At 38.1% G+C, this 24,552-nt stretch overlaps 1 protein-coding gene across 4 annotated transcripts in view; it reads left to right on the forward strand.

Annotated features, from left to right (window-relative positions):
* The window catches only part of PDE11A (phosphodiesterase 11A), a 130,005-nt gene that overhangs the window by 67,999 nt on the left and 37,454 nt on the right, over window positions 1-24,552 (forward strand). For all 4 annotated transcript variants that reach the window (XM_027678467.1, XM_027678464.1, XM_027678466.1 and 1 more), the window contains exons 11-12: window positions 18,739-18,885; window positions 18,989-19,096. In XM_027678467.1, the coding sequence (XP_027534268.1) occupies window positions 18,739-18,885; window positions 18,989-19,096 (255 nt within the window). The remainder of the gene's footprint in view (window positions 1-18,738; window positions 18,886-18,988; window positions 19,097-24,552) is intronic.

Consider the following 24,552-nt stretch of genomic DNA (forward strand, 5'->3'; position numbering starts at 1 on the left):
ACTCCTGTAAGTGCCCTGGGCAGAATGTTAAAGTGATGTGTTCTGAATGTAGCATTGCTAGGGACCAATAATTACATGTTCTCTCTGAATCCTGCCTTGCCATGGGATAGAAAGTAGGGGGAGCAGTGACCTTGCTCTTTCATCGCTGGCAGCACTGCAGAGCTGCTTTTGTGATAGACTTAGTTTGTCTTTTTCTGCTTGAGGAAACACGTGGGGTTGACACTTCCCTTGGCTATGAGGAGGCAATGTTGTAGAGGGCTCCTCAAAGCTGTTTGGGAAGGCTCTTGTGGAGTGTATCAGTGTTGGTTTCCCGTACATGAAGTGCATCAGAGACTGTAGCGAGGTCTGGGCAGGAGATCTGGACTATTGTGACCCTGCACTGCTGGCATTCCCTGCTCTAGCACCCTGGCACCTGTCTGACTGGAAAATAGCTGTTGGGTCGTTATTTTCACACTTGGCTGTCGGGCTGGAACCTGCTCTCTGCACCACGGGGATGATTGTGGTGGAAGGGGGAAGACATGGGTGACTTCACAGAGCTGATACTGATGAGTTACCTGGGCTGAGGAAGGGCAGCTCTTGCTAGTTAATTAGTTTGTAAATTATTACCCAAATGATGACTGTGCCTTAAGACTGTATCGACACCTGGTGATAAGGGTGTAATATTCTCCCTCCATTGTAGTTCCTGAATTATTACTGGAATCCAACACTGCAGCCAGGGGAAAATACTTATTATATTGTGTGCATAATAAGTTGTATTCTGTGTTTGGCAAAAAGAACACTGAACACTGTTGAGAGAGAGAGAGGAAGGAAAGGGATAGAGGACCATTCAGTTTTTTTATTTTGTTTTGTTTTTTCATTTACCTTAGAATAGGCACCTGTAATATAGTTTCTGTGACTGTCAGCATTCCACCAGTATCTTTGTACACCAGAAGGCCATCCTTCTTGATTGCTGTCAGCCATTGAAAGACAGTTCTCCTTCATGGTCTTTGTAGTTGAAATAACAGCCTGCTATATTACTCTTTGGACTTAGATGCTAGTGTGATGAAAAGCTATTCTACTTGTTTTCCCAGTTGACTTCATTAATAGATATGCCTATCTCCAAGTAAGAAATGTTCTTGTCATTATCCATTTACCTTGAAGGCATGCAACTATCCATTTAATGGTAATGATAAGGTAAAAGGAAGTGAAAAGCATTTGTTCATTAATAACTCCAAAAGATACATTTTTTAATAAAGAACATAGATGAGAAAATAAGGAATATAACCAAGCTATCCTTAAACTAAGCTAAGCTATTTTTTCAGAAAAATTTTCCCTTTCCTATATCGTTGTCTCAGTTTCATCTCCTGACAAAATGAGACCCAGGTAGTCTTTGTTAATGCTTCACACCACTGGATCTAAACAAATAAAAAGAACAAAAACCCAGAGATGACCGACACGTCTTGTGGGCCTGTGACAAGCTCATCCCCAGAGAGGGCCATCCATCTGTGGGATGAAATGACTTCCCACTTGCAGAGCTCTGGCAGCCGGTCTCCCTGCTGAGATCTCCCGAGGCATCCTACCCTGAAATCATTGCTCTTTTCTCTGTTTGTTACATTGTTATATTTTGTATAAGCTCTTTGTTATATTAGGGTCATCTTCTAGACTTGACTGGCTAATAAACCATCCCTCCCTCTGGGGGTGTTTGGGGCTAAAACTGTCCCCTCTCTCCTTGGTGATTTATTGGCAGATGTCAGAGGAAATGTCTGTTACGATTTACCTGATGTTCTGGTTCAGGCAGAGCAGTAACACACACATGATAGAAACATCTAAATGAGAGTGATGCCAGTAGTTCACTATTGGCTCCTGACTGACATGAGACTCAACAGTAATTAATGACTTTGGAGTGACAATACATTTGAGTTGACAACTTTTCAGCATCTTGCCCCACACATACTGTAACTGGACCCCAGCAGCTTGGAAGTAATTACATATTCCTGTAGTACAAGTTGTTTATTTTCCTCTTTGTAATCTTATTTTTTATGGTCTTAATAAAATGCTTTTCCATTAATATTTTATTTTCCTAAGATCTCAAGAATATTCTGATAAAAACTGAAAAATTGCAAATGTACTTTATTTTTCCTCTGGCCAGGAGGATTATTACTGGTAAATTATTTTATTGCATTATAGAAAGCCTAGCAAGACTAGTTAAAGTTGATTTTTTTACATGAAATTCTTTCAATAATCTCTTACTGTTAGTGGATGGATTCACAGATATACAAATTCACAAATATACATATCGTTTTAAGAATTAAGCATAATCACTGTGACCAGGTTCTGCAAACAAAATAACATTTATTTCTGTTTCTTCTAATTCCATCTAAGAATTAATGAAAAAAAAACAAACCCAAAAACAAACAAAAAGAAAACAATAAGAAACCCTTACCAAAAAAATACCTTTCTCCAGATGCTCAGCTGGGAAAAAGTGCAAAGCACTATTGGTTGTGGAGCTGGAAAATACATAAGGAAGTTCACAGTATGGAACAATGAAACATGAATGTATGAAAATGAGCCATGTCATGCAATTGGCCAATTCCATATCTGATTTCTACAATTGTCTAAAAACAAAGCAGCAACATAGATTCACACGGAAGATTGAAATGATTTTGCACATTTTTGAAGGGATTCTGTTTCTGGTGTTTCTAAAATATAACTGTCATAATAAAAATCTGAAAGCCAAGTTTAAAAATGCTTATATGACTAGAAATTGTTCTATTAATGAACGGATGGAGTTTTTTTCTCAAAAGAGAATCCAGTTTTGCGAATCATTGCTGTAAAAATCCGTGTCACCAATCCTTTTCATTATTTGGGGATTTATTAGCACTTGGGCTTCCAGGCACACACTTCTCTGGAGGGCAGTGTGAGCAGGACCGGTGTGAGCTCAGACACAGTGAGGGCAAGTGCTGCTCTGCTGACCTGGGTGGAGCCACTCACTCAGTCTGCTTCCCAAGCCCAGGGCAAGTGGGTATTGAAAATTCAAGGCCTTAACCCAGTGTGAGCTTGTTTTAGTGACAAGAGGGGGCTTAGCTCTCTGGGTAGACACAAGACTGCAAAGACCTGGATTCAGAGCCTGAGCAAATCCTTGAGTCTCTGTAGGTTATAATCTGACCCCAGGGGAGGTAATGGGAGGTTTGCCACTGATTTCAGCAGGATGTTGCTGGTTTTGGCTTTGTTTGGCATTTGTAAAACTGCATAGTAATGTTTCCTCTGCCACCTTGCCTCTGTTTATTCTTGGTAGCCAGTCTTTTTTAATGTGTTTTCAGACAGAACATCATCTCTGGAAAAAAAAAAAAGGTAAAATTTTAAGATCTAGTCCTCTTTTAATGCTAGTTTAAAATGCAGTCTAAGTGAAAACTTGAGTTGTCATGCAGTACAAAATGGGTTGTTTTTCCTGAAAATGTGTAGGTTTTTAAAGTGGGGGAAAACATGGAAGCTAAATTGATAGAGTTTCAATAACAGGCAGTTGAATCTGAATTAATGATTAATCAGAATTACTTTTCTGGTATCTATGGTTATTCTTGTATTTAGAATATGCACTTTACTTCCAGGTTCTAAGAAAGAGGGTGAGACTTTTGTGAATGTTTTGTGGGATTAAAACAAGAACAATGAAAACATAAAATTTGTAGTAAGTATTGTACCTAGACTATCTGTTGCCAGATTATTTTACATTTCTTTGCTTCTAAAGATTTTTCAACTTTTATTTTTTATTTTTGGATTTGGATTATTATGACTTCAAAAAAATTATTTAAATCCAATATTCTGTTAAATTCATACAAACTGCATAATATTTTTTAGGTTTTCTGATAAGTGCTGCATTACTACGATCAGATTTTTGATACTACTCCTCCAGATACAGGAAAAAAAATAAACTTTACTTTCCATGGGCAGATGCAAGCAAAACAAAAAAATCCACCTTGAGTGCAGACTTTTCTTGTATATCTGAGAATGTGTGAAGTCTTCATCCTGATTTGTCACAATGCTTCTCCTCACTTGAATCTACATAACTATGCTAAATTCAAACTGAATTTTGGCAGGATAAGCTGAAGTAATGCACCAATGAATCATACCTGTATCAATACTAATCTTATTTTTCAAGAAGGTAGAAATAGGTATGATTTTAAAAACTCTGGCAACTCAGTTCTCCCTTGTATTTTAGCCTTAAAAGACCATTCTGTTATTTCTGTTGTGTACTACACTTAGTGCTTAGCTATAAGCAGTTGTATGATTGGAATAGAAAAATATAAGACTAGGGAAGTCTGATTAATCTAAGATTGATAATATCCTGTGACACTGACCTGTAGTGCCAGGTTTCTTCTTCCTGAAATTCAGGCTTTCCGAGCCTAAATATAGTTGTGTGAATGTAGAAAGCCAAGATACATGAGTAAAGAATGCAGAATTGTGTTCAGGACAGGATATTTATAGCAAGAGTTACTGACTTCTGAGACAGTAACGAACAAGTCCTGTGACTTAGCAAGCAGTCCCACAAACACACATCACCTTTAAATTTAACTAATGTGGTTTCCAAAGGGAATATGTAAACGCTGTGCTATTATGGGTAATGTACAAGAAGCTATTTTTAAGAAGCAAACCTAATTGCGCAGCTGTGAATGGTGTAAGCCAGATCAATATTTAATGACTGTGATGCATTATTTATTGCCCTTTGAGAGATTCCCTTTTTTAGGTCAAACAGCACACAGGAGAGATACACAATGAAAAATAATGTATCACCTGCTTTACAGAATCTTCAATTCAAAATGTAGCATGAATAACAATTCCTGCATTTCTCAGTTTTGTAGCCCGAGGTGTGGCTATTTAAGTCCTACTTTGACATAGGGAGCTTTTGTGTCTCTCTTGAAAACACTTCTAACTAAAAAACAGTGGAATGAGTTGATCCAAAAAAAGAAACAACTTTGACTGCTACTGCATATGACAACGTAAACAGTTAAATTCATGAAAAATGATGGATCTAAGTGAATTTGATACTTGAAGTGAGTTACATGTGATTGAAAATGTACTTGTTATTCATGTCTTATGCACCGTTAAATTCCTAAGAGTGGGCAGCACAATGAAAAAATTGATTTTTTTTTATACTAATTTTATCTTCAATCTCTGAAAGGATTGGGAAAGCATTCCTTGGCTATGTTATTCTCTGCTGTGACGCCATCTTTCAATTTAGAACTATTTTAGTTACTTTTATATCCTTGTAATCAAATCATTTGTAGTGGTTTGTAATAATTACTTTATAGTCTTCCTTAGTAATTAAATTTCAGAAAGGCAATCTGGCCTTTGTGTTTCAGACCATTTATGAAATATTGTCATAGCATATGAGGCTTTTATGCATTGATGACAGTGCTGTTTCAATCTGTTTGGTAACCTGGGTTTACCAAAAACCAAAGGCGTGTAGTCAAACTGCTAAGTCAGTATTGCAAGCCATGGTCCCAGCCACGTGTAAGGTGAAACACGCACAGTTCTGCAGAGACCTGCGGTTCTGTGTAAGTGTGAAGCTCTTCACACGCTTCAGTAATTTCCAGATTGTCCTCCAAGGCTAGTCATACAGACTCCTCTTTGGCTGTCACAGAAGGGTGTGGGCTGGCACTGAGCTTTTCCCCAGTGCTATTCCAGCTGCTCAAGTTCCACTGAGAATAGAAAAAATTAAAAAAAAAAAAAGGAAAAAAAAAAAACAAAAAAAAACAACAAAAAAAAACAACATTGAGAGTAGACAGGGCTTGAGTGTTAATATGTTCCCTTTTTCCCTTTTGAGAAGGCACAGGATCACAAGATGTAAAACACAGTTTATTTCTCTGCTTTTCCATGTTCACTGCCCACATATAAGACATAAAGCACCATGTTAAGAGTTTCATAATTCATGAAATTGAGGTCTTTATTGTATTACATCATTTTTTACACTTTGACATGTGCCTATGTCTTCAGTTGTCATGGTAATAAGAAGTCAGGAACACGTTGCATACACTGAAAATTATTACAGATAATAAATAATGATTAAAAATAAAATACTGAGGGTTTATAGTAGTTTCTGAAATGTGAGGCTGTCATCTGTTGACTTCAGACTAGTGCTCTGTAGTTCCATTTTTTTCAATTTCAGTGAACAGGGAAACAGCATTTAGGAGTAGGGAAAGATTGCTCACAGTCTTTTCTCATGCAATGTTTACATTTAGAGACATAAAATGAAATTATCAGGGTGCAGATTTTAATCTGATTAAAGATCTCTCTTCGGCAAACATGTAGCTAAACTATATGACCTGTCACTGTAGATATTAATGAGTTGAAGTGCTTAATTAACAGAAGGAAAAGGCAAATGGAGACCGATGTTCTCTGGGTCAGGAAATCTCCAAAGTGCAGCTGGCCAAAGCAGAGAAGAGTGCACCAAGAGAGTATGTTTTCTCAGTTCAAATAATATTCCCTAAGGTTTTTTGCTTTAATTTCTTCCATGAAATAAAGAAAGTGGGATGTCAGACACAAGAGGCACCTGTTCAGGAATTACTTTTGAAGCTGTCCTGCTGGGCTAGTATCATACTACAGTATGACATATTACATACTACTGCCCTAATTGGAGGGATAGTCACTAGAAAAAGCTAGTGGGAATTCTAAATTGGGTTTCAAAAATTTAACCATTGAGTTTTATTGAAATCAAGATGAGATTAAATTGCTACAAAAGGTCGCAGAAATGATTCCTCTTGTATTTCTAAAATTACCATATTTATTATTTCAGGTGAAAACATGGAGTTCCCAGACTAAAATGTTCCCTTCCCTGCAAAGCAAATGAAATATGAGTTTTCCGGGATATTGTGGAGGGAAGGCTTACAAGGAGTACTTTAAACTGGTGAGGCTCAAGCACTGAGCTGCCGGCTGGAAGGGGCCAACCAGCCCTGCTTGTTGGCTATGGAGGAGTTAAAGGGAGGTCACAGCAGTCATGAGGAGACATCCACCCACCTCTGAATATTTGTGGTCTAACTGGGCACCTTCCTTGCCCTTGTCATATCATCTGAGCAGGGCAGAGCACTTATTCATGTTTTGCCTTCCCGTTTGCAAAGAGGGTACAGAAATATTAAGACATCTGTGAAAGATTTCAACAATTCTGCTTTCTGACCGCAAAAGATTTGTGTGATACAACTATGTTGCATTTTTATGATAAGCCTGCACAAAACCAATTTATTTTCTAGTGTAGGAGATAAGTAAGTCCTCTTTTAAAATAACTTTTCCTCAAGAGAAAAATTTATCTATGATTAGAGATTTAAGGCAAAAGAAAGAAGCCTGTGCCTGGAAGCTAGATAAAGCCCACAATTTAATCATATACTCATGCCCAGACAATTTTTTCTGTTAATTTAAGAGTTTAGTACAGGTCATTAAGTGAATTTTTGAAAGGGATAGGCTTCTTTCATCAAGGAATAGATTCCGGTCTGTGGATTACATCAGGACAAGAGCATAATGCAGAAGTCAATAAGTAACTTCATGTGGAATTTTTTGAATACGTAAAGGCAAAATGTGTTTGTTCTTAAGTGTTAATGCTATACATAATAATCCTTGAGTACATTTACATTGTAGGTCAAAAATAAGGATCTTTAGAGTTATTATTTTTAAAAAGTGAAAAAACAGTATTAGTATTCTGACTGCAAAGTAAAGACATACAGTAACTAGAAATATTAAATAATAAATGACTGCTTCTAAGATCAGCTACTTCATAGTAGAGGTTCAACCAGAGCTTGAATCTCCTGGTTAAAGACCTTAGCAAGTAATAAACTCCAATCAGTGAAAATAACAGAAAACTAAAATATGTGCATGGGCAAAATATAGTCTTTGTACTAGTTGTTTTAAAAAGTCTTTTTCTTTAAAGCTTAAATAGATTTCAATTGAATTAGATAAATTGAAGGATTTCTGCTATACTCTAATATTTACAGTACTAAAAAAAAATACCATTCTAAATAATTTAAAATATTACTGACTTATTGCCCTTAATAGTGACTGTTTTTCAGTTTCTTAGGAATTAAGCACAGTAATACTGTGGTTCTTAAACAACAGACATTTTCATCAGAGGAGTAATTAAGACGATTATTAAGTTATCCATACTAAAAAAAGTGGGCTGCTACTTTGCTGCTCTCAAATGCTGCATTTTGTTATTTACATGGGAAATTTTGTTTTTTGTGTCTGTTTTCATATACAAAACCACAATTGGGCAGGTCTTGAGAATGCTTAGAAAATCAAGTTAGAAATAGCAATTGTTGGGGACATAGTATTGCTAAGTGAAGGTGAAATGATTTATTATCCAACAGACCTATTGTGTGTCCTTCAATCTGATCAGCCGTCATACTCCATAAGAATCTCTTGTCAGCTGGAAAACACTGAGCAATAAACACAGTTCAGCATTGCTACAACACTTAGCCAATGACCATGCAAAAAAGTGATAAGGCATAGAATACATTTAAAATGCCATGCAAGCCAGAGGGATGTCTGATGAATGATAATAAATCCAAATTATAAGAAATCCATAAAAATGACATAATATTTCACATTTAAAATTATTTTTTATTTACCTGTGCTTGGATTTCTTTGTAGTCCCAGTGGACTGACAGTTAAAACTAGGAATTTTCTGGTCAAAAAGATCAAGTTGCTTTTCACCAAACTATTTAGATAGAAACTTTCTAGTTGGCATTGATATTATAAATGTTAATTTTAAAATAAACACGTTCCCTGATTGTTGTACTGGCTTTGAAACTAGGGGAAATTTTTTTTTCCCTTGGCACATATGCTACAAGAAAAAAAAAATCTTTCTCTGTTTATTTCTTCCTCTATACAATGTTCCAGCTGCAAACAGTTGTTTTTCATAAATGTTTACTTGTGTTGATTTAAATCACTAATGGAAATATTTCTTTAGGCTTTTTGAAACAATATTTTCGTAGAAAGAAACATAAATGTTCCCCAAAGGAAGAAGGTAGTGTTCTTTCAAGGCTTTTCGCATTTCCAACAAATTGATATTAGAGCTAGAACCTTTTTATTACTAAAACTCCCAAAAGTGAAGAATGGGAAATAGACATGTTTTTCTGAGATGAATCTCTTTGGCCACTGGGTGCCATCCTTGCTCCACTTTAAGGCTGGTAGCCTAGCAGCATTTCTGTTAAGCTGTAAAATCCTGAAAAAAATGTAATGCCAGTGCAATTTCACACCATCATAATGTTTGTGGTTGTGCATGTGGTAGAATATGTTAGCAGCACAGGCAGCATGTTCTTCCTTCATGAGTTGCTGAGAGACTTGGGAGAAATATCCTCACAGGTTCAGCCATGTTACATCCAGTCTTATATCCAGCAATTTTTTAAATTTTTTTTTGCATTCCTCCATCAGCTGATGCGAAGGAGGTTGTGCTGAAAGAGCTGTTTCTGCACAAGTGTGTGAGCTACCGTGCTCCTGTGCAGTATTAATTTAGGTTCTGGGATTATTTGAAAGAAAAAAATTACATGCACACTTGTTTTCTAGATCAATTTGGGATGTGTGGGCCTGTGCCATCCAAAGAAAACATTATCTAGCGTATATTATGTAAAATATATTTGTGATTGCAATCTTGTACAGATTATTTATTATGTTGTTTCATTGCCTGCCTAGAGGGGTTCTGCTGTTGTTTTGATCTGGGAAAAATCCCAGGCAGAGTGAATATGGCTTCTAACAGAGAAATTATGTCGGTAGTTCTGTGTTTTTAGTCTTTCAAATTTAAAGTGTAAACACTTCACATGTATGAGAAATGTACTGTAGCACACACACCCATCAGAATCTGCCTGCACATAGAGCATTCTGTTTGGTTAAACATAGCTCAGCTGACACTGCTTTCTGTGCTGCCATGAGGCAGCGTGCGTTTTGTCCCTGCAACAAGCTTACGGGCACACAAAAAAACTCCTAAAAATAATAAAAAACCAATTTCTATTTATGACCTTCATAAACTCTACTGTTAAACTGATTCCAGGTATCTACTTGTGTTACTTGTACTTTCCCTGAAGGAAACCTGTTGCTGTGAGGAGTGGTAAGGAAAAGTTATAAGCAGCATAATGGATACATATATTCAAAACATGACAAGAAACAAGTATTTATGGCTGTGTTGCAGCCTTCCACCCTAAAGTAGTGACATATGAAAGCAACTTTTCTTTAGAGAAAATGTATAAAGCTAGTAATAGGTAGGTAGTAAGTAAGGAGCTAAACAAATAGAGGATTTAAGTGTCTGTTATTTGTTATTGTTAAAAGAATGGGATCTGTACATTTTATTTTTTTGTCAGAAAGCACATGGTGGTGAGGCTGTGAGTTGTGTATGAACTAGAGCTCTGTGCTGCTGTGCAGTTGGGTGCTCAGGCTTTCTCTGCTGGTGTGCTTTGTGAGATGAAGGGTGCCGTGTACATTTTGCCACTGGAAGAGGAGTTGGGCTTCGTGTTCAGCTTGCCCTGCAGAAGCCTCTCCAAGGTTAAGCCTTGGCTTGTTAAACTGTAGTAAGATGAACCTCTGGTTTTGGGAGAAAGCTCTTTTGGACAGTGCTGAGTGCTCCTAGGGAGTGATTTATGGGTTCAGAATAGGGTGGCTGGATTTCTTTTAAATCTGCAATCGGAACTAAGGAGAAAAAGACAAAGATAAAATATACATTAAGGATAATCACTGAAATTTTCTCTGTAGCTTTTCTGTAAATGTATGTTGTAAGTTTGAAGGTGTTGTCAATATTATTTATTGTCTACCTGACAGGCTTCTGCTATAGCTGTCACTCTAGCAGATCTGAAATAGGACTTTCTCCCCAGTGGAGCAGTAACCCACTCATACATTTGCATAACTTGAACCACCAGTCACTGTTCTGCCAGCCTGATTTGTCACAGCTGCTCAGAAAGAAAATTTCAGTGGCTCACAGGAACCCTGTTCCAGTGCCTTTGTTGTGCACTCCAGCAGCACTGCCACAGCCCAAGGATGGCACAGGACTAGTGGTCCTGCAGGTTGGCTTGAGTGCAGTGAATGCTGCTGGAATATACTGGGATTGAAAAAATAGTGTAATACCAGCGGATGTGCCATTGTGGCACTGGTGGGGTTTTTGTGGTTCTGTTTTGGGGTTTTTCTTAGTGTGTGTTTTTGGCAACACCCTTGCTTTTTTCATATGCTCTCTTGCACCATGTGTCCAACTGAGAATTGCAGGGCATGGTTTGGGCTGTTTGCCACCAAAAGAACAAGTTCTTCCCTGTGCCTTCACATCATGTTCTCTGTGAGAAGAACCTGTCCCCATACCTTCCACTCTTAATTAGGTTTTTCTTCTTCTAAGTCTTCAAGGAAGGAGCTAGAACCTTTCCTTCCCTTTCTGGGTAGGAAAAGGCTACATTATATCCCTCTTTCCTCACCCTCCAAAATTTACAGGCGTGAGAGGGGGGGTCAGTCCACGTTACCCATTCTAACCTTCATCAGAGCAACAAAGCTGACTTTCTGCTACCAAAACCAAGTGAAGCTGTTGTGGGAAATGGCAGCCTGCATGCTTGACACTTTTGTATTACAGAGAAATACTTGCCCTAGGTTTGCTGCTTGTGTTTGTTTGAAATTCTGGAACAGAGACTGAATAGACCCTTTTGTACCAACTTGTCATCTGCACTAATGGTCATAAAAATTCGACAGTTGCTAGCCTGCAGTATGTGACACACTGGTTATTTCCCAATCACCAAAAGCCAAAAGGACGTGAACACTCCCCTGCGCGCCTCGGGAGATCATTGTGTCGAATGTGCATGCCCTGTAAAACTCCAGTCCTAGGCTGCTGTGGTTATGGACTTTGGCCTTAAGAATAATAGATGCTCAGACCATTAATTGCTTTTATTTTATGTCTCTGTTCCTTTAAAATCAAAATTTCTTGTTCCTTTTATAGGCTGCCATATATTTTGTTTCTATGTACTAGGAAATGACTTTAGCATCAAGGATTGATTCTTAGCAACATAAAAAAACATATTTTGTGTCTTTTCTATTAGTTTGTAAAAAAAAATTTAAACATAATATTTTTATCTTGGAAATGTATTTTTCCTTTTTGATGGGTCCCAATTTCAGAAAGTGACATGTTCAGACAGGATTGATTGACTTATTAGAAAAATTCAGTATGCTTTCTGCTTTTTAGCTATAATTCTGGGCCTACCATTGAAAATAGGATGTGTAATACTGTAATGACATATCTTCCCTTGCCCTTTTAAAATGAAAATTATAAGAAAAATCCTTTCCTCAGACACATAAAGCTTTATCTCAAAAGCAGAAAATAAATACCACATTTTTGTCCTAAGCCCATGGTACATGATAATAATACTAAAAAAAATCTTAAATACTATATTTGATAGTGCTGTGCTGCTTAATGGCTATTGTTTTGTTCTAGTAGAATGAGGAGAATAAATAGCTTTCTTAATGCCATGAAATTTCTCTTTTAATTAAAATAAATACCAGTATTCATACTAAGTAGTTATGTTGGTAAATGATCAAACCAAATACAACTTTTTGAAACAAGACTAAATTCAACTTTCTTTGTTCCACATTTCATGTCTTTAATTATGTGTTACACTATTAATTTGCCAGTTGAAGATGAAGCAGTTGCACCACATATACGTGCTTTGACTGCAGATTTTGAAGCTGGATACAAGAACAGCATTATTCTTGGTTTACACATGTAAAACCTTGACTAAAGCAAGGAATGACCTTTTCCAGCAAATGGCTCAGACATCTACTGTGGGACTTTGGGCAGAATTTGGACATTTGATTTCACAATTGCAACCCTCTGTTTATCTGTTGGGTTTCTCTGAAGAGGTTTAAAATACACAAAACCTGTTCTAGGATGTCTTTTATCCAACAGCTGTTCAGATGTAAGACATTCACAGAGACTGGAACATAGAAGCAAGGAGTCATCTGGTAGATCTGAGTGACAGAGGATGTTTATATGGCAGCATGAGGTCTCCTTATGTCATGTTTACATCCAACTGCCTTCAGAGGACTCCAAAGCCCCACTTCTGTCTCATTCAGAGAACTGGAATTTGGTGCAAGTTGTTGAAGGGTAAATTAATCTGGGGTTTTGACCTGTCTTGAGCAAGGGCGTAGGACGGGCTGGTCTCAAAAGCTCCTTTCCAACCTAAATGAGTCTGTGTTTCCAGGCAATTTCACTATTGAAGGCAGCAGCAATGCTACTGCGATGGTCACGTTAGAAAATTATTAGCATCAAAATCAAGAGGAAAATATGCATGCAAACTTTGTCTCTTCCACACCCACTCCCCTTTACTGTAAATACTGTAACATTCCCTTTAAATGCTACTGTCCTGCTTCTGCTTCAGTTGGTCATTGGAAAAGAGGTGCTAACTCATCATTGTGAAGGGCAGAGAGACACCATCCACAGTCTGCAGTAACAGATGGAGGCCTTTAAAAGCTGGTTTGCTCTGGGCATTAAACATGCCTAGATGCAACATTTGATTCTTTGTTTTTTGGAGAGAGTAAATGTCTCAGACTGGAATATAATAGGCTTTGGTCTTCCATGACTATGAAGAAGTGCAAAATTTGTCCACTACTGCTGATAACTGACTCTAGAGATACATTTTAAAAGATGCCTGCAGCTATAAATATAAGTAAGTATTTCAGAGGCCTTTATATATGAAAAGAACCCTTTGCAAATAAAAATCTTTGTCATCAGAAAATACTGTCTCTGGAATGGCCTCATAGAACATTAAGTGAGTGATAAAGCATCATGTTTAAATATTCTTCACTTTGATGCTTTCTATGCAGGTTTTGATGATCATCCTTTAAGGTTTTTCAGTTCCTAGTCTTCTGAGAGATTCTAGGTAAAGAGATACTTGAAAGGGCAGTTTAATTTTTTTTTTTGGTCTATGTCACATTGTCTGGAGCACCAGTTTCACTATAGTGTAAATGAGGTCAGATCCCAACCTGCTATTCAAATATTACATGGACTTAAGCTGTCTATCGGTGTATGCCAGTTTGTAGGAAATAAGAATTGAATAAGAGGATAACAGCAAGACGAGACAAAATGTAATTACTGCCTTAAAATTGCCCTCTTCCCACCACTGACCCAGATTGCCTCATAATCAAATTCTGCTATAGAAGGTTATTAAATATCCTAATTGTGATTTCGTATCTATTCCTGACATGATACAATTTTTCCCTACATAAGGAGTTATCTCCCTCTGACTGTTTCTTATGCTGGCAGCATGTGACCTGTCCACTGGACTCCACTGGCAATACATCTAACTAGCTGAACAAGAAGGTTTTTAGCTTAATATAGCTTTCACATAGTGAAAACTAGTGTTTCAACTCTCATGGGAAGTTTGGTTGCAAAACTGTGTGGATCACTAAGGAAATCCATAAAGTTTCTTCCCTGTTTAGAAGGGAAGCTCCCTATCATGAGCTTATATCAGCTATTACACCTGGAAGTTACTCAGGATAGGAATATTGTCCCCTTTACTTTCACCCATCTCCAAGGGATCGTTCTTTTACTATTTATAACTATAAACTGATTTGAAGTTAACATGTAAGAGCACATTTAATGGTATGGTTTGCATATTTTCTCATAGCAGTATTGGCCATTATGAAGGTACTCGTGTGTTGCATGTCAGAAACTGAAAGTAGGATTAAAAGGAAAGCAATTTGCAGTAACATTAACCAAGCTGAATGTAAAATCTCTGTCTCATTCAGGAAATGTGTTTAGTAAGAACAGCAGAAGACTCCGCTTTTGCTTCTGCTGATTGATTGCAGTCACTTTATTCACCCTTACAGCAAGAATGTTGTTAAACACTCTGTGTATGTCTTTGTGCATATTATACTGCATTTTTCTGACATACATTTAAACACACACTGCTCAGAAGAAAAAATGAGTATTAATGAATACTTGTCTTTATTGTTATGTAGTTGCATGCTAACAATATAAAGAACCTGTTCTATAGAGCATGTTTTATACATAATTCTAAAACTGTGAAATAATTGTCTTCAGCAGCACTAAGGTGTAAGCATCAAGTAGTAGCTTTTTTTTCAAGTATTCAGCCTTTCAAAGTTTCCCTAAAAATTTGACTTTAGTTTCCTTACATTTTCTTCTTAGGTTTTATTCATCAACAGCAGCCCAAACGTGTGTTAATACAGAACCAGAAATGTTATTTTTCTGTTCCCATGGGCTGTCTTTTGTAGTGGCCAGAATTGTGACTTTAAGGTGGAAACCACTTTGGTGTTCCACATATTTTGAAGTAAAATGCTCATTAATGACATACAGCCCTTTTGCAATGGCTGATATAAGGTAAGGCTCAACCAGTTGCTTGTCTCCTACCTGTTTACATGTACTGAGCAGATTGTGATACAATTTACATGATAGCAAAGAGCAGTGGGGCAAGGAGAATCTGTCTCCAAACTGAATTGAGTAAAAAGGCTCTTTTCCTCCTCCCACACTATACCATAGTATTCATTCCACACTATACCATGCACTCCTGAGTACGGAGTGGGCACAGCCCTTATGTTTATGATCTCATTTGGAGGAATGACATCCTCTTTTTAAGCTGCCTACAAGTGATGATAGCTTCCCAGTCTGGCAGCTGCTGAGTTTGCACCTCATCAGGCAAGACCATTTGCCTTCCATGTGTTCAGCCAAACTTGTGTTCTCAATTCCTTTCAAGACAAATTTTTGGTTTAATACTGGAGTATGGAAATGTGACCAGAGGAGGCACACCCAGCTTTAATTTACCGTAAGCTCACAGAAGAGTCATGTGAATTTTTCTCAAGGATGAAGAGCATTGAAATTGTTGATTCTCAGGGTAAAAAGATTTCAGAGTATAATGTTCTTAACTGTTTTTAGAAAGGGAAAATTGAACTTCAAAATGCTCAAAAGGAAGTAAGCCTTTTAAGTGATTCTAAAACACTGGGGTGCTTTAAAAAATAATTTCACTGTAACTTGGAATTTTAATTGCCTGCCCCTTTCTCTTGCTGTCATGGTACTTTCATCCTCTCTGTTCTCCTGAAAGAGAGTGTTGTTATTGCTCTTTATTTTAAGAAATCCACTGGAATTTTTCCTGCAGTACAGCAAAATTTCAGGGGCGAATATGTTTTAATATTCTGTAGTATTAATATTTTTTATATCTCTGTAATTAAAATAATGAAGTTTTCATGACTGCTCTCCTATAAACCCGGACTTCTGCATTTCTGGCCTAAGAAGCTGAGGGTAATCAATGCCAGGTGCAGCCAGAATATTGCTGCAGCCCCACAATATATTTTTTTTTAACATTATTCAAATTAATCTCTACACTCATAATTCTGTTGTTTCCTTTATTGCTCTTTTAAAGCAAATGGTTCTTTTTTACAATTGTTATCTCCTGGCTATTAATTCAGCAGTTATTTTGGATTATAGCACTCCTGATAAATTTAGGAATGTAAAACCTCATAAATACATAAAAGTTTCAGACTGACATGGGAAGAAATTGGGTTTGACTTGTTTTATTAACATCCTGTTGTTCAGTTTGCAATAGGTTTGGAATATATTGTTATTTCTCCACTGTTTGACAAATGGAAAAACAATTTTAGTTGAGCAACTGCTTCAGGTGTTCTCTCTTGAATTGTAACAGGCTGATAACAGTGTTGGTTTCCAGTAAAAAATTGCAAGGAAAAGATCTGTTTTCCTTTAAGATGCCAAAAAAGTGAAAATTTTGATCAGACCCCACTTCAAAGTTAATGAAAATGCAGCAGTAGGTTTGTAAAGATAGTTTTGATAAAACAATTTCAAGAAGGTCTGCTGACAATCAAGTGCTTCTGTTTTAGAATCTTTGTTATTTAAACTTTTCACTAAGGAACAAAGGAGTATAAGGTGTAAAAATGTGTTTCTTCCCTCAAAGACATTTTACAGAGAGTCTATTTTTATGTAGTGAGTGTATTCATAGACTAAATATTATTGTGCATCTTGACTATCCCCCACAGCTCTGAAGGATAACTGAATGATAAAAGTCACAATTTTTGTAAGCCTGCTGAAGGTCTGGACAGCGCAGTCTCCGGGCCAGCTTTCCTGCTTCACACCTAACCATATTGTCTTTCTTTCTTTACCTCAGAAGTATATACATAATTTTTCAGACAAATCTTAAAGAGTATTAAGGTATAACTCCTGTTAGGATCATCTAGAAGTATTTCAGATTTTTCACTAATTCTTAAAAGAAGATGCTGAACTCATTCAACCGGGATAATTATGCTAGCAGACGAAGAAGTGTGCAGTTAACAGAACTGACATCTCTGCCTGCATGCTCCAGTGGTTTTTCAGCTGTGTCCTGGGATGACACTTGGCTTGCTGGGTTTGTTGTATTTCCTATATCAGTTAAACACACTGGTATAGTGACATGACTTTTTGTGGTACTGGCGTGCTTTACTGGGTGCTGAACTAAAAAGACTTTTCTTCTAGCTAGCAAATAAGTTAAAACCACGATGTTAATACCATTTTATGACAGGCTTACACCATCTTCTCTTGTGTAGTGTAACTAAAGCATCTTAATTTCTGCATAAAGTAATAATTGAGGTGACACTTTCTCTTCAGCCAGAAAAAGCTTTTTACATGTCAGCAGTTTGTTGTCCTTAGGGTGCACTATCTCAAAACACAAGTTTTCAAGAAGGAAGCCATAAGATGGTCACGCAGAATCTGTAACTGTGAAGGTGAACTTAGAGTTGCATGAACTAATTGGTATTTTATGCAAGTGAGTAGCTGGATGTGCCATACCAGCTGAGTCCATGTGATTTTAACTAATTCAGCATTGTCCAGCTCATAGCCTGTGGGCTGGATCTAGTGCCTTTGTGAGGCTTCTACCTGACCCATCACCTTCTCACTGTGGGAGACAGGGAACAAATGCTCCTTCAGCAAATGCATCCTCCTCCACCTGCCCTCTCTAGGGAGATGAATGGCAAGTCTGAAGGGGCTCAAAGAAGGGCAAGGAAGCCTGTGAGGGTTGTCAGCACCTCTGCCTGGCTCACGCAGGTGCTGTATGCATTAGCCAGTCCGGCACACTCGTCCGTATGTTTGTGTGTTCATGAGAAGCTCATTCCTCTCTTACAAACAGAATAAAAGTTCCTGTTACATAGACAACAAAATGTAAGGCTTTTGCTGTTGCTATATTGACTTACTGCATAATCAGCATGTTGAAAATTCTTTCATTTTACTTTGGAAAGTACTTCTGCTAGACATATTTTGTATTGCTCTTCTTTCGGTTCTGTGTATGTGTAGTGAAGAGTATAAAGCAAAGGGCACTTGTATGGTTATGGTTGTAAAGACATTTGGATGAAGAAATTCTGCAGAGCAGTATATTTGCTTTGCAATTCTAAATGGTAGCAATTAAAATTCCCAGCTGCTGGTTGTCCAGATGTTTCTTGCATTACAGCACTGTAATTTGCATTGGAATATATTGTGTTACTGCAGTAGCTGTAAAGTGGTCAGCTTTCAGTCTAAGCCCTGTATCTGGGCTCCAGTTGTGATGGTGAACATATTTTCTGCTCATACCAGGTTCTTCTCCTTCCCACTTTTCCCACACTCTGTTAGCTTGACATGTTTGTATTTCCCAGATGAAGACTTTTACTGCTTGGCATTTGAATCAAGCAGGGGATGTATTGACAGGTCAAAACTGATGTACGGATTGTTTCTTGTAAGAGTGACACAGAAAAAAAGACCGAAGTTTTGAATCGGAAATTTCCTTTTGGCATTTTCAGGCAGCAAACATCCCTCTGGTGTCAGAGCTTGGCATTGACAATATCCATTTTGATGACTTCTCACTTGATGTGGATGCCATGATTACTGCAGCCCTGCGGATGTTCATGGAACTTGGAATGGTTCAGAAATTTAAAATTGACTACGAGGTAACCACCTGCGCTGCAGATATCTGCTGCTTTTGTTCTGGCACTGCTCTGTCCATTTGTACACATTTAGTAGCCCTGATACAAATTGTACTTTTAATTTCAGACGCTGTGTAGGTGGCTTTTGACGGTTAGGAAGAATTATCGGATGGTTTTGTATCACAACTGGAGGCATGCTTTCAATGTCTGCCAGCTAATGTTTGCCATGTTAACCGTAAGTATCCAGCTCCAGACGCAATCCCGTAAGAGCTTTTACTGCCACATTGCCTTACATGTCTAAACACTTTCCAGCATTCAGTTCTTTTCTGGTTATTATGCTACTCATTTCCAATAGCAAAGCACACGGAACTTGTTCAACTTGAGGCATCACATATTTGGCAAAACCCTATAGTGTTTTAGTGACAGTGGTATCATAAGCACATTAAAGTGACTGAAAACAGATGGCATTCTTGGAGTGAGCTTGTTATTATACATCTTGATCTTACAAAATGTTTTTCTTTGGAACCCTTTGATTTGACATTTATTTCAGACACTTAAATTGGAAAGTACAAAACCAAGGAAGATTAGAATCCCAAAGTATTTATTATGTTGATATTTATTACCTCCTTATCCAGCTTCATCTAAATAGTTGTAGAAGGTATTGCCTAAAAGCATTTCAAAGTTAACTTCCAACACAGTGATCTAAGTGAATCTCATGTCTCCATTGGACACTGTTTGGGACCCCTGGTGGCCTAGTGGTTAGCATGCGGGACTCTCACCGCTGCGACCCAGGTTCGATTCCCAGTCCCCCCGGGTAGATGGAGCCCGTTAGCCCTGTGAGGCCATCCATCTATGAGAAGGTCACTCTAAACAAACCTACGTCCTGAGGACCTCACTGCCATTGTCCAAGCTTGCTTGGCCCCAGCAGATGAACCTTAGGATTAAAGGGTGGGCTCAGTTCAGCGCAGGCTGTGTCTCACCTAAAAAACCCATTGCGCAGGCTGGAAAGGTAAAAGACCTTTCCCAAAATCTTCGTTCATGAAGACTGGCCATTATTGGACACTGTTAACGCTTAGGGAGGTATCTCCATCAGTACCTGTAGCTCCTTTCAGCATACAAGTAAATTCTATTGAAAGTACCACTGCTAGTATACTAGAACAAGTATAATTGCTCTCTCTCCCTACCCCACAGCAACGTCACTGTGTGAAATAACCCGTGCTTGGCTAGTTAATTCTTGTAAATGCATCAGTAAAAACCTCAGTGATCCTGAATGTTTAATATTCTGGTTAATATGGTGAAAGAGGAGCAACACATCTGTGAGCACAAAACACTTTTTTGCTGTACTTTACATTTTGGGTTTGCCTTATTTTCCGATAAACATTCAAGTTTTTAAAATTTTTTTCTTCATGTTCAGTTTTAATGCCTAATCTATTGTGATCTATTAACTTGGCCATATTTGTAGCATTTGGGCAAGTATTTATTTATCTGGAATGTCATGTGCTTGCTCCCTAATTTTTGTTCCATGAATACCTATGTTCTTGTTGCTGACTGGTCTCTGCAGTGCACTTAGGATTTGAACTCTGTTTGTAGAGAGGGAGACTCCACAGCCTATGCCATTCCCAGCCCAGGTCAGTGCACTGTTACGTGGATTTGAGTCAGTCAGTGGCCTTTTTCCTACTCACAAGGCACAACTGTCCTGTGTGTGGGTTCCTGGCTGTGCTCCTCTGTTTGGCATTGTCTGTGTGCCAGGACTTTGTTGGGCAAGAAAAAAAACAAGTCTGATGTCCCCTAGCAGGTAGATGTTGGTCTAGTGCTTGGTCCAAACCCGTCTGTGTGGCTTTGTTTCTGTGAGTGCTTATGGAGGTGTAGCAAAGCTGTACCGTACACCACGAGACAAAGGAAACGGAGACGTTCAACAAGGGAGAACGGTCACCTCTTCTTCTGGGCACAGGGCTGTTCAGCTGAGCAGACCTAACGTTGTTTCAGCAGGCACTTTCTGACACTCTCTAATGAAATCCGGTCGGAAGGCACGGGTGTCGGTTGTTTTTAGAGTTTTATAAATTTGATGTGCACCTTTTTTTTTCAGCTTTAGAAAAATGAAAAGCGTTTTACTCTGATGAGTAAGGCAAAGGCGGGCAGCACCGTTCGGTGTGAGTTACAGTAATTTCTGCCAGACGCTTCCCGGGGTGAGGAGCCCCCCCAGCCTCACCGGTGAGACCCCTAGGTGGAGCTCCAAGGCCAGGTTTGCGGCACGCTGCTCTTTCGCTGGGAAACGCGCCCTCTTACCAGGCACCTCCGTCTCGCCTAGAGGTGTCCGCATTGGCAGCCAGCAAGGGAGAGAGCGCATCCCTGCTGCTCCAGCAGCCTGCCAGGCTTCCACTATAAACTGCTTTGATTGTGGTTCTCACAGAATAATTTCAGGATCCTTTTAGCAGTCAGCACAGGGACGCAACTGTATGTGGGATGTGATCTGGCATTTTCAAGCCAAGTTCATTTCATTGCCCTCAGTCCTGGTAATAAACTGAGCAATTCAGATGCATGTGCTCACAACATTGGACTAGCCACACATCCCACCCCGCTTTGCTCTGGCTCTGGCTGAGAACAGAATAAGTTCAGGTGTGTGATCTGTTTGGTCTGACTGATCTTGTGAGGAAAAAAAAAGACACAAAAGAGAGTCAAGAGACCAGTAACAGCACAAGGCTTGCTCCCTACTGCATTTGTCTTGGGGATACCATCTGAGTTAGTACGTGTCTTTTTTCACTGTAGAAAAGGGAAAATACGTTGACAAGCCCTTTAAAGGGCTCATCAGAGGCCTTCTCTGATGGTCAAGAAAGCACTGTTTTGTGCAGTTATTGCACCTTATTTCTGATGTCTCCATAAGAGTCAGCAGTATAGACTGCACCACAAATATAATCCGACAGGTCTATTTAGGGCATTTTCAGGTAGAATTTACCGTAGCATAGTACTGTCGAATCTGTAATGAAGTAGCCTCTAATGGCCTGACCATACTCTTACTGAATGTAGAAGGAAAATTCAGCTGGGTTGAGCAAGCCAAACAACATAAATCTAACAAAGAGTAAACCAGTTGTTTCGCTTCTAGTGAACTCAGCTTTTTGCATATCTAAAGTATGTTCCTACGTATTTTATCTCTCCTGAACAATTATAAGCCCAGTTCTGCGAGCCACAGTTCTGTATTTCAGATGTCCAAATATTCTGAAGACAAGCACTGCATCGAGGCTGCTCCCACAATTTAAGACATTGCAAGAGAGTAAACCACAGGATCAAGCCCAGGCTTTGTTATCAATGCCTTTGCCAGCACAGTTCACATTGATACTTATTTCAAAGGGTAAAAATGAACAAGTAAGCAATACAAAATTAAAATCCCATCTGGTGTACTAATAACAAAACATATAGATGTGGGGCAAGGTATAATGAATGCAATTCATTTCCTCACGTGAAAGAATGACCTCCATAACTCACTGGAGACTGTGCCACTCATGAGTTATGGGTCATTCCTTTTCTGGTGAAAATAAATTTTACTGCACCGTCGTCTATAGCCATGTATTTTTTTTTTCTCTTTGTGTAAATTCAGAAAATGGGGAAATGTAATCCCCTGTTTTCTTGCATTATGTTCAAAGAAGATATCCCCTTACTGTAACATTGTTTTAAATTAAATGGGTTTTTATTAAGTGACATATGCTATATTTCTTTCATATATTCAATGACTAGACTTTACATTAAAGAAAATGTAGCATTTATTTTTGAGATATTGCTACTGTTAATAAATTCCTTAATCAGCTTTCCTGCATTTGCAATACAGATTGAATCCTTTAGTTTAATCAAAGCTTGTGTTATGCTAAGGAATATTTATTACAACATCAATTTTATATTATAGAACTTTTAAGTTGTTTTAACTTAGCTGTGAATATTTTTTCTAGACTGAAATGACATACGGCATGTCATCAGTTAAAAACCTATTTTTCAGTCCCTTTTTAAGATAGACCTTTATTACTATTTGTTATACAAGAGCAATGTTTAATAAAAATAAAAAGATAAACCACTATTTTTTTAGAGAATTTCCTCTGCCTGAGTAGATGTTAATAAAACTAAAAAAAAAAAAAGCAATGCCACTAGAAATCAGGAGAATCTCTTTCATAATATTCAAGTTATTCTGTACACCAGTGGATTCTACACAAAATTAATCTTTTTTCCTCATACTTCATTGTCTTTTCTGATGTGTAAACTTCAGTTATAAAGCTTTTGTAGCACTTTTGTCCTTTTTGTCCTGCACTTCCTCAATTCCCACTGAAATGCATTCCTGAGCACTTGGGGGAGCTTGGCTCCCTGTCCTGCCTAAGTATTAACTGCAGCCACATTTCAGACTATCTAAACAGAGGCTACTTGGATTTGAATGTGGATTTCTTTAAGTAGAATTCGTGGTCTTCAGGATGAATAGAAGAGTTTTTAGAGTATTGCTGCAATTGACTGGCATTTCTGAGTGGGTCGTAAGTTCCTACCAGGGAAGGACAACAAGTCTCACTGTATCGCATAAACCCTCTTCTTGCCAGTGGGTGAAATTATGCCCCAATGAATATCAATGGGATTTGGGATTTCTCAGATGGTGTTAGTGTTCAGCCTTGATTTGGTACTCCAATATAAATGTATTTTATATTTCTTGAATATAATTTCCTTTCATACTAACTAGGTCATATGGCTAATTGAAAAGTGTCTTTGGAGGCTGGCACTATGGAAAGACAAGTGTTATGATTTTCCAGCTCAGCCAGTACTTTGTGGAGGCAATATGCCTTTCTGCTTCTGAAGAGTTGAAGAACCAGGTTGTTTCTGCCATGGGTAAGATGCACGGCACCAATGGGGTGGTGTCCTACACAGGCTCTAGCACCTCCTCCAGGCAGGATCTGTTCAGGATGCATGAGGTTAGCAATACCAATAGTGTTTCCTTTCTGACAGGAGACAGTTCAGGCAGGAAGACTGCTATGGCAAGTATCTATGAGGAGAAGTATAGTGGCAAAAAATGTTTCTAGAATCAGCTCCCCCATTCACACAGACATGTCTGAGCTGCTTGTAGGCAATTTCATTACATCTGTTTTCAAAAATCTCTCCCAAATTCAAGTGGATGTCTGCAGCAGAAAAAAGCCATTTGAGACATTTCCTCTTTAAATCATACCACTTTGTTTCATTGTCCCAGGTGAAAAAAATCTTTTAATAGTTCATAACAGTTTCATAGAGTATATTGTATGTGGGTTCTTTTATAGGTCTTCTGATTTAATGTCTCAGCTATCTCGGACAGTGGGGATTGACCTAGGTGGTCATCTCAGAATTGAAGAAATCTTACTAAATACTTCTCAGAACAATAATTTCAAAATGGAATCAGTTTAGTTTTGGGTTTTTTTATTTCTCTGATCAGAAAATCCAGTTACTGTCTTAGTCTGCAGTTACTGATGTTTGTTTTCAGCTCTTTTTGCCTTCAGTGCCTTCTGGGTAGCAGAGAAATGGCATGCTGAAAATGCAACAAAGAGATAATAACAGATCACTCCAAGGACGTTATCTATTCTGCTAACCATCTAACATACAGCAGGGAATAGAATATGACAATAAAGCATTTATCTTCTCCTTACTGAAACGTTCATGGTATCAAAACAAAGTTGACTGTTGCTCGATGGACTAACATTA

This window comes from Neopelma chrysocephalum, unplaced genomic scaffold (assembly GCF_003984885.1).
Source record: "Neopelma chrysocephalum unplaced genomic scaffold, ASM398488v2 Primary Assembly neopelma1_44, whole genome shotgun sequence".
Taxonomy (NCBI): Eukaryota; Metazoa; Chordata; class Aves; order Passeriformes; family Pipridae; genus Neopelma; species Neopelma chrysocephalum.